General features: G+C 45.8%; 1 protein-coding gene across 1 annotated transcript in view; it reads left to right on the top strand.

Annotated features, from left to right (window-relative positions):
- The first annotated feature begins 294 nt into the window (after positions 1 to 294).
- rtca (RNA 3'-terminal phosphate cyclase) overlaps positions 295 to 11424 on the top strand; it is a 19425-nt gene continuing 8295 nt past the window's right edge. The window contains exons 1-7 of the mRNA XM_080054839.1: positions 295 to 430; positions 2308 to 2408; positions 4182 to 4325; positions 5250 to 5373; positions 6722 to 6780; positions 9092 to 9233; positions 11067 to 11188. Coding sequence (XP_079910965.1) covers positions 386 to 430; positions 2308 to 2408; positions 4182 to 4325; positions 5250 to 5373; positions 6722 to 6780; positions 9092 to 9233; positions 11067 to 11188 — 737 coding nt within the window. The 5' untranslated portion in view covers positions 295 to 385. The remainder of the gene's footprint in view (positions 431 to 2307; positions 2409 to 4181; positions 4326 to 5249; positions 5374 to 6721; positions 6781 to 9091; positions 9234 to 11066; positions 11189 to 11424) is intronic.

Here is an 11424-nt window from a genome sequence, read left to right as displayed (position 1 = left end):
ATTGATACTTTCCCATTCAAACAAAAAAAAGTGTGTGTGTGTGTGTGTGTGTGTGTGTGTGTGTGTGTGAGTGAGTGAGTGAGTGAGTGAGTGAGTGAGTGAGGCATTCAGTTAGTAGGTAGTCTCGCAAAGCCAGACCAAACTACAGCAAGTAGTAGGTGTAAGTTAGTAGGTAACAAATATAAACAAAAAAAAATAGATTATTTCGAAGACCACCAATGTAGCCGCTCAACCCTTTTCTTGTGAAGGCGAGCGGAAGTACTTGTAGTCCAAAAGTAACCGGAAGTAGTTGTAGTCCAAACGTGACGCGGAAAGTTGAGAAGAAGAAGAAAAAGAAAAAAGAACAAAACGGCAGCGCGAGATCTCTTGAGTTAAATATAAAATCATGGAGCGCGAGCCTGTACAAGTCGACGGGAGTGTGATGGAGGGGGTGAGTATCCAACACTTTTACCCCGGGGATGGGGCACTCTCAGGCGGGGAGAGAACAGAGAAAGAGGCGGCTGATGCTCCAATGCTAAAAAAGGCTACAATGCGCAAATGCTAACAACAGGAGCTAGCCGCCAGTGTGCTCCCAAAAAAAGTGATTGTCTCCCGAAAAAGTGATTTCGGTTGAATTAAAATGTTTTCCGGCAGGTTTAGAGTTCCGCGCGAGCTCTATTCTGTCTCATATAACCCTCGGTAATGTTTTTAAGTTATTCCGGAGCTTAGAAAGCATGAGGAGTTTAAAATGAAGATGCTGCAGAATAATGCATAGTCATAAGGATGCGGGTAATTGCGAAGGGCCAGGGCGATAATTTCTCTGTTTTATGCAGATTTCAGCCGTGGAACATTTAATTTACACGAGTTTCCACATGTTGAATAAGATTTAAATGTCTGATCACAATATTAACTGCTAAAGCTATTGGAGTTTATTCCGTTTGTCACAAGAAATGTTAAAAGTTTTAAAAAAAATAATAATAATCTTTGCTAATACATCGATCGGACATTTAGTTGTGTTTTAGTTGCATGTGGTTCTGATAAAGCTGTACACACTCAACTGGACTGAAATAACTTTTTACCAGAATATCCCTGCTTTCCAATTTACATACTGTCTTTAACTACACTGCATACTAAAGTACAGAAGAGTTTTAGTCTTTTTACTACACTACATACTAAAGTACAGAAGAGTTTTAGTCTTTTTACTACACTACATACTAAAGTACAGAAGAGTTTTAGTCTTTTTACTACACTACATACTAAAGTACAGAAGAGTTTTAGTCTTTTTACTACACTACATACTAAAGTACAGGAGAGTTTTAGTCTTTTTGCTACACTACATACTAAAGCACAGGAGAGTTTTAGTCTGTTTACTACACTACATACTAAAGTACAGAAGAGTTTTAGTCTTTTTACTACACTACATACTAAAGTACAGAAGAGTTTTAGTCTTTTTACTACACTACATACTAAAGTACAGAAGAGTTTTAGTCTTTTTACTACACTACATACTAAAGCACAGAAGAGTTTTAGTCTTTTTACTACACTACATACTAAAGTACAGAAGAGTTTTAGTCTTTTTACTACACTACATACTAAAGTACTGAAGAGTTTTAGTCTTTTTACTACACTACATACTAAAGTACAGAAGAGTTTTAGTCTTTTTACTACACTGCATACTAAAGTACAGAAGAGTTTTAGGGCCACAGACAGGAGAGAAAAAAAGTCAGATAAGGAAGATTTTTTCTTCATTATGTCGAGAAATGTCAAGAATAAAGACGAATACTCCAACATGCTATTGGAGTTAGTGGGGCATTTATGTATTTTCAGCATACTACAATTGACCTGCATGTATTGGTGACTGTCTTGAATTAAACTCTCTCTCTCTCTCTCTCTCTCTCTCTCTCTCTCTCTCTCTCTCTCCCCCTCTCTCCCTGTCTCTCTGCCTCTCCCCCCCCTCTCTCCCTGTCTCTATCTCTCCCCCTCTCTCTGCCTGTCTGTCTCCCTGCCTGTCTCTCTCTCTCTCTCTCTCTCCCTGCCTGTCTGCCTCTCTGTCTGCCTGTCTCTCTCTCCCCCTCTCTCTCTCTGCCTGTCTCTCTCTCCCCCCCTCTCTGCCTGTCTCTCTCCCTCTCTCCCCCCCTCTCTCTCTCTCTCCCTCTCCCTGCCTGTCTCTCTCTCCCCCTCTCTCTCTCTGCCTGTCTCTCTCTCTCCCTGCCTGTCTCTCTCTCTCCCCTCTCTCTCTCTCCCCCCCTCTCTCTCTCCCCCTCTCCCTGTCTCCCCCTCTCTCTCTCTCTCCCTCTCTCTCTCTCTCTGTCTGTCTGTCTCTCATAGGGAGGACAGATCCTCAGACTGTCTGCTGCTCTGAGCTGCATCACAGGAACAGCCATCACCATCAGTAAGATCAGAGCAGGACGCAGCACACCGGGGCTCAGGTACACACACACACACACACACACACACATACCCACACACACACACACACACACACACACACACACACACACACACACACACACACACACACACACACACACACACACCGGGCCTCAGGTACACACACACAGAGACACACACACACACACAGTTCCTATAGTCGCGCAGTTTGTCTGCCGACATGGCACTGTGTTTTCAGGCTCGAGACATTCAATCAGATCGCGGAAGTCTTTCCCATTGAAATCGCTAACGGGGAGAATATCCCCGGTTATTATTTTAGCCACAAACCACAGTTCATCTGCGCGGCGGCTCACTCGCTGGCGAGATCACACGGTGAAACGCTGCTGTGCTCGGACGAAGGCATTGTGTGTTTCTAAGGTGATTTAACGTCATAGTCTTAGACGAGCGTTTAACTTATGCTGCATATTTTGCACTGCATTGTTTTTTATCAATAGTTTGAAAAAATGGTCCCACACCGGACTCTTATGTGAAGCTGACACTTCATGATGGAGAAGTGACGCTCCTGCAGCGCGCTCACGACCAGACGTGAACTCACATACACGGTGAAATCTCCCATTAAAAAAACGGCATAACCCACTGATTTTCGGATTTCTATTCTATTTTTAAAGTCAACTTGAGCGTATGTGGAAAACCGGTCATTCGGTGGACACATTCACATCCCTAATGCATATAGAGAAAGTAATAAAAACAGCCTACCACACCACAAAGAATGATCAGACCTTCATCTCTTATTTTTTTTTTATGTTTGAACATGACTTCTGCAGGTGAACTATTCATTAAACTGCCCAAATTCAAGAATAAAAACAACCATCAAACTACTGGACTTTAAAATACTGGCCGACTCTTTCAACATACTTTCAGTTGTAGGCTTCTAATTCAATATGTTTGCCTGGTTTTATATTATGTGTATGAGCAATATCAACATTTCATATAATTAACTAAAAGAAAAATAACCAAATCTAAAGGGAATATCTATACTGTTACAGTATAGATATTCCCTTTAGATCTGGTTATTTTTCTTTATTTTTCTAATACAGGTATTATAATTATTGACACTAAATTATGAAGAAAAAAAAGTGTGTGCAGGGCCAGTGAAAATATACAAGGGGCCAGTAAAACTCGGATCCACTGGCCCGGCGGGCCAGTAGGAAAAAAAAGTTATGTTGAACCCAGACATGTTAAAAATAATACAAACAAAATAAAACGAATGAGCAGTAAAAAAGGAAATCAATAAATTAAGAAGAAACAAATGGGATGCTCAGGATCCTAAGCAACAAATACATAACTAACTCACTCACTCACTCACTCACTCACTCACTCAAATAACATAGTTCATGTTCAAAAGGGAAGAAGTTAAGAATCTTTTCTGGTCCTACCCCCTCTTATTTTATATAATTGTTCACAAGAAATAATAAATACTATTACTATTACTTTTGAGATGAGATAGAATATTTCACATTTCTGGATGTAGTGTCTGTCTCTCTCTCTCCCTAACCCTGTATATTCTGTCTGTCTGCCTCTCTCTCTCTCTCTAACCCTAACCCTGTCTCCCTCTCCCTCTCTCCCTGTCTGTCTGCCTGCCTGTCTGTCTCTTTGTCTGCCTGTCTCCCTCCCTCTCTCTCTCTCTAACCCTAACCCTGTCTGTCTGCCTGTCTGTCCCTCTCTCCCTCCCTCCCTCCCTCCCTCCCTCCCTCCCTCCCTCCCTCCCTCTCTCTCTCTCCCTCCCTCCCTCCCTCCCTCTCTCTCTCTAGACCCCAGCACCTGAGTGGTCTGCAGCTGGTCTCAGATCTGTGTGGTGGCGTGTTACAGGGAGCGACTATCGGCTCCACTGAGGTCACACTGACTCCAGGCAAGATCCAGGCCGCCAGCCTCACCGCAGACACACAGACCGCGGGGTGAGACACACACACACACACACACACACACACACACACACACACACACACAGCCAGCCTCACCGCAGACACACAGACCGCGGGGTGAGACACACACACACACACACACACACACACACACACACACACACACACACACACACACACACACACAGCGGACTCACATACACACAGTGGACTCACATACACAGCAGACTCACACGCACACACACACACACAGCGCTTTACATTGTTTTGTACACATTCATACACCGATAGCAGCAGCAGCTACCACGCAGGGTGCAAGCTAACTATCAGGAGACATTTAGGGTTCAGTGTCTCTTTGCCCAGGGACACTTGGACATGTGGCTCTTAGTTTAGACCAGGGGTGACCACAAGTTTTCAGCTTGTGAGCTACTTTTATAATGATCAAGTCAAGAAGATCTACCTTCTATACAAATGCAAAACATATTAGGCCCTGGGGCTGAGAGGTTTCGTAGGCCCCCTGAGAGTCCGTCTTACAACACAAAACCTGTAATATTTATTTTGATCAATAAACAAATCATTTTAAGGTTATACAGTATTTCTCATGGGAATTTGGAAGACTGTGGTGGGGACTCAGGACCTTTTAAGGGGGGTCCAGGGGCGTATCATCAATCTGGTGCAATTTGAGATGAATACTAAGTCTAAATCAGCTGCGTCCTATGTGAGCTATTTAGTACTATTTTCTGGAATAATTTGGAGACACAGAATTACCAACAAGGCAGAAAGAAAAAATTTACAAGTTTGAAAAATCTCTCTTGTTGAAAGTAAAAAAGCATTTTTTAATCTGTGTGTGTGTCTCTCTCTCCCTCCCTCTCTCTCTGTCCTCGTGTGTGTTTGTGTCCCTCTGTGTGTGTGTGTGTGTGTCTCTCTCTCTCTCTCTCTCTCTGTCTCTCTCTCTAGGAGTGTGGGTCTGCTCCTCCAGGTAGCCTTGCCTTGCGCTGTGTTTGCTGACGCTCCGTCTCAGCTGAGTCTGAAGGGAGGGACCAATGCAGAGATGGCCCCACAGATAGACTACACTGTCAAGGTACACACTCACTCACACACACTCTCAGATCTCAGTAGTGAGGTAATGGTCCGTTGCAGGGTGGGAAATTAGCACCCGCCAATGGCGGGTATTTTTTCAAATTGGCGGGTGACTTTGCCATGTCTACCCGCCACAGTGGCGGGTGGATTTTTTCAAAATATACTACAACGTGTTCACGGTTTCAAGCGCTGTGTACAGAAACATAGAAGCTCTCCCGGGCTTTGGGCTTTGCCTCGGAGCATACGTCACACAAACGTGGCAGCCGCCCATTGGTGTACAGGTGTATGACGTAACCAACCAAACCTTTGATTGGTCCAAGACTCGTGCATAAATTATAACTTATTACAGCGATCGGGAAACTCCATGTACGTACTCAAACAGGTGATGCAAAACAAACTCAGGGAAAGCACGTTTCAACCGTGGAATGATAGTTAACTTGCATGCTCACACAACTGAGGGAGAAGGAAAAGGAAACTTCACCTAACAGACGCTCCGGCTGACTGACGTCATGGCCGCTGACTGACAGCTATAATGTCATCCGCACTGAACAACTCACATCTTAAAACACTATACGAAAATAACAAACACTGTGACCTATAAAGAGCGATCAGTTTTTCATACTGCGACCGTTAGCGTGTTGAACACTGGTTTACGCGCGCCTCAAGACGGTCAAGCTCGTTCTCGTCACTCACAGCCCGCTGAGAAATGCTCCTCGCGTAGTTCACAGAACAGCATCCGCGAGGGGAAAGGCTTCATCCAGTCATGACATAAAGAGCAATCAGTCTGACTAAATAAAGGGGCGCCCTTAGCTCAGTTAGTAGGGCGTCCCCCCCCCCCCCCCCCATGGGCCCTTAGCTCAGTTAGTAGGGCGTCCCCCCCCCCCCCCCCCCCCCCCATGGGCCCTTAGCTCAGTTAGTAGGGCGTCCCCCCCATTGGCCCTTAGCTCAGTTGGTAGGGCGATTCCCACCCGCGGTCGTTCTCTGCATGTCACTCCCCTCTCTGCCCCATTTCTCTTAGAGACAGTCTTTTGTTTTAGATAGTCGGTCACACAAGAGGCACTGTCAGTCTGTTTTGTTCACCATTAAGGCAAGGTACGTTTACTTGTATAGTACATTTCCATTTGCCAATCTCCAATTTTAATAATGAAAAAGAATGTAGGCCTATTAGAGCAATTCAAAATATGCTAGTGCATTTTCTTTTATAAATTTGATTTCTGGAAAAAGGTGGCAGGTAAAAAATAAAAGTGTCTGGTAAAATTTGGCATCCACCCGCCACTGTGGCAGGTGGGCAAAAAAGTTAATTTCCCACCCTGGTCCGTTGCAGTAGATAACATGTGTTTCTCCTCCAGGTGTTCAAAGCCATCGTGGAGAAGTTTGGAGTTCACTTTGACTGTGACATCAAAATGAGGTCAGTTTACTAACGGGGGTGTGTGTGTCTGTTACTGTGTCTGTTACTGTGTGTGTCTGTAATGCCTCGTTTCCACCGAGTAGAGCGGGTCGGGTCGGAGCGGCTCAGAGCGGGACATCTCACTTTTAAGAATCTCGGTGTTGTTTCCACCGCCGACCCTACCCTTACTGGTAGGGCGGGGTTTAGGCTGGACTGCGATAGCCGCCGCCAGAAAGTGGGTCAAACTATCGGGCTGTGGAACTGTGGTCAAGCCAGCGGTCTCTTGTTTTTGCTTGGTCAAACCAGCCGCTTCTTTATTTATTCCCCCCGTGTTGTGAGCACAGAGACGGCTCGGTGCAACTGATAGAGACAGTGAGCGAACAGCACTGGCTGCTGCAGCTACGTGACATCGTAGCAGTGGGACACAGTGTAGCCAACTGATTCATTTATTGACGAGGAAAAACACCACACAATAAACAGTGCCGCACTCACATTTTCGCCAAAACTCTCTTCACTCTAGCCGAGGTGACTACAAACGGCGGAAATGATTCAAACCAGCCGCTTCTTTATTTATTCCCCCCGTGTTGTTGTGAGAGTGTAGGCCTATTTTACTACTATCTATGGCGTAAACACACAGAGACCGCTCGGCGCAACTCATAGAGACAGTGAGCGAACAAACAGTGCTGGCTGCGGCAGCTACGTGACTATGGGACACAGTGTAACCAACTGATTAATTTATTGACGAGGAAAAACACCACACAATAAACAGAGCTGTGCTCACATTTTCGCCAAAACACAATACCCTCTTCACTCTTGCCGAGATCTACACATGGCGGAAATGATTCTTTCGACCAATCAAATGACGGCAGTGTGTAGCACCGCCTTCTCATGCATTTTCGGCCCGCTTTCAGGCCGCTAGTACCCCTACGGAGGAGTACTGAGATCGGGAGCGGCTCAGAGCGGTTAGGTGCGCTTAAACCGTACCCTACCCAACTTTTGGCAAATGAAAAGCCAAACTACCCGGACCGAACCGCTCCGATCCGACCCGCTCTACTCGGTGGAAACGAGGCATGAGTGTCTGTGTCAAAACAGATCAACAGGATGCAGCACATCAACATTATGTCATCTCTGTAAGTGTGTGTGTGTTTAACGTGTATCTGTGTTTTAGGGGGTACTACCCTCAGGGCGGGGGGAGATAGCAGTGTGTTAACGTGTGTCTGTTACTGTACGTGTGTGTGTGTGTGTGTGTGTGTGTGTGTGTGTGTGTGTGTGTGTGTGTGTGTGTGTGTGTGTGTGTGTGTGTGTGTGTGTGTTAACGTGTGTTAATGTGTGTGTGTTAATGTGTGTGTGTGTGTATCTTAGGGGGTACTACCCTCAGGGGGGGGGGAGATAGATATTAATGTGTGTGTGTGTTAATGTGTGTGTGTATCTTAGGGGGTACTACCCTCAGGGGGGGGGGGAGATAGATATTAATGTGTGTGTGTGTTAATGTGTGTGTGTATCTTAGGGGGTATTACCCTCAGGGGGGGGGGGAGATAGATATTAATGTGTGTGTGTTAATGTGTGTGTGTATCTTAGGGGGTATTACCCTCAGGGGGGGGGGGGAGATAGATATTAATGTGTGTGTGTATCTTAGGGGGTACTACCCTCAGGGGGGGGGGGAGATAGATATTAATGTGTGTGTGTGTTAATGTGTGTGTGTATCTTAGGGGGTATTACCCTCAGGGGGGGGGGGGGGGAGATAGATGTTAATGTGTGTGTGTATCTTAGGGGGTACTACCCTCAGGGGATAGGGGATAGATGTTAACCTGTATTACTCTGTGTGTTAGGGGGTACTACCCTCAGGGCGGGGGGGAGATAGATATTAATGTGTGTGTGTATCTTAGGGGGTATTACCCTCAGGGGGGGGAGATAGATATTAATGTGTGTGTGTATCTTAGGGGGTATTACCCTCAGGGGGGGGAGATAGATATTAATGTGTGTGTGTATCTTAGGGGGTATTACCCTCAGGGGCGGGGGGAGATAGCAGTGTGTTAATGTGTGTGTGTATCTTAGGGGGTACTACCCTCAGGGGGGGGAGATAGATATTAATGTGTGTGTGTATCTTAGGGGGTACTACCCTCAGGGGATAGGGGATAGATGTTAACCTGTATTACTCTGTGTGTTAGGGGGTACTACCCTCAGGGCGGGGGGGAGATAGATGTTAATGTGTGTGTGTTAATGTGTGTGTGTTAATGTGTGTGTGTTAATGTGTGTGTGTTAATGTGTGTGTATCTTAGGGGCTATTACCCCCAGGGGGGGGGAGATAGATGTTAATGTGTGTGTATCTTAGGGGCTATTACCCCCAGGGCGGGGGGGAGATCGCGGTCACAGTGAACCCAGTGAAGGAGCTGCAGCCCGTCACCATGATGGACAGAGGAACCATCACCAAGATCTATGGGAGGGCCTTCGTAGCAGGAGTCCTGCCCTTCAAGGTACAGAGTGTGTGTGTGTGTGTGTGTGCGTGTGCGTGTGCGTGTGCGTGTGCGTGTGCGTGTGCGTGTGCGCGTGCGCGTGCGCGTGCGTGTGTGTGTGAGTTTCCTTTGCCCGATGACATTTTTGACCGTTAAAACCAGCTGCTCTGCCACCGTGACACGGAGTTGGTTTGTAAACTGTAGTGACGGCGCACCGGAGCTATGGAGCTAGACAGCTAGAGCAACAGATGAGGCTTCTTCTGTTGCGGGTAGAGAAGCTGTATTGCAGCCCAGAACTCTGCTGCAGAGCCCCCGTGTGGCGCGGCGGTGTAACTGCAGTGTAACTGTAGGGACTCGGAGGGACAGCTGCCTCCCGCTCCATCTATGCTCCCGCCACATTAGGGGTGTGTCAAAAAATCAAAATATCGATATATCGCGATACTTAGTTTCGCGATATTAGTATCGATTTTTATAACTGAAAATCGATATTTTTTTAATTAATTTGTTTATGATTTTTTTTTTTTTTTTTTTTTTTTTTGCTTTTCAAGGCTTTATTGACAGTGCAGAGACACAGATATGAAATGGGGCAGAGAGACAGATATGAAATGGGGCAGAGAGGGAATGAAATGCAGAGAACAACCACGGGTCAGATTCAAACCCATGTCTGCTGTCAGGCCTGAGCCTCTAGGATACTGACTATTGAAGTTAGATCAGTTTTCTTTATAAGAATACTTAAGATTCACTGTGTCACAAAAGCACACTGATGTGTTTTCATGTTCAGTGTGTCCTGTACAGTTAGTACAAGAGTGAATTGGATTTGTTATTTTGATGTTAAGCAGCTGCAGCAGTGTTTGATCATTTGCCAAAACCAAATAAAAGGAAGAAAAACAGTAAAGGAAGTTGTGAATGAAATAGTTTAGACTTCATTTGTCTGTGCAATTATCACTATATTGTGCTGTTATGTTTGACAAGGCAACTTGTTTATGGAATATCGCAATATATTGTGATATATCAAGATACGCAATATATCAAGATACGCAATATATCGTGATATATCGTATCGTGACCAGTGTATCGTGATACGTATCGTATCGCGAAGTCCTTGACGATACCCAGCCCTACGCCACATGAACTTTTTTTCTCCGCGATATAAACGGTATGGCCAAATCTCTCCCGGTAGACACTTTCATATCGTCCAGCCCGAGTGTGTATTAATGTCTCTAACCTGTCTCTCTCTCAGCTGGCTAAAGACATGCAGACAGACAGTATTAATGTTAACCTGTCTGTCTCTCTAACCTGTCTCTCTCTCAGCTGGCTAAAGACATGCAGACAGACAGTATTAATGTTAACCTGTCTCTCTCTCAGCTGGCTAAAGACATGCAGACAGACAGTATTAATGTCTCTAACCTGTCTCTCTCTCAGCTGGCTAAAGACATGCAGACAGACAGCATTAATGTTAACCTGTCTCTCTCTCAGCTGGCTAAAGACATGCAGACAGACAGTATTAATGTTAACCTGTCTCTCTCTCAGCTGGCTAAAGACATGCAGACAGACAGTATTAATGTTAACCTGTCTCTCTCTCAGCTGGCTAAAGACATGCAGCAGGCGGCTACGCGTGTTAATATAACCTGTCTGTCTCTAACCTGTCTGTCTCTAACCTGTCTGTCTCTAACCTGTCTGTCTCTCTAACCTGTCTCTCTCTCACCTGTCTCTCTCTCAGCTGGCTAAAGACATGCAGCAGGCGGCTACGCGTGTTAATATAACCTGTCTGTCTCTAACCTGTCTGTCTCTAACCTGTCTGTCTCTAACCTGTCTGTCTCTAACCTGTCTCTCTCTCACCTGTCTCTCTCTCAGCTGGCTAAAGACATGCAGCAGGCGGCTACGCGCGTCATCAGGAGAGAGATCAAAGATCTTTACGTTCAGATCCAACCGCTGCAGGAGAAAGAGAACGCATTCGGCAGCGGCAACGGCATCGTGTAAGACAGACAGGCAGACAGACAGACAGACAGACACGCACGCACACAGACAGACAGACAGACAGACAGATGCACGCACGCACACAGACAGACAGACAGACAGACACGCACGCACACAGACAGACAGACAGACAGACACGCACGCACACAGACAGACAGACAGACAGACAGATGCACACACACACACACACAGACAGACAGACAGACACGCACGCACACAGACAGACAGACAGACA

This window comes from Ammodytes marinus (assembly GCF_949987685.1).
Source record: "Ammodytes marinus genome assembly, contig: scaffold_402, whole genome shotgun sequence".
Lineage (NCBI taxonomy): Eukaryota > Metazoa > Chordata > Actinopteri > Uranoscopiformes > Ammodytidae > Ammodytes > Ammodytes marinus.
Note: the sequence above shows the minus strand (reverse complement) of the source record. Positions and strands in the feature narration are given on the sequence as shown.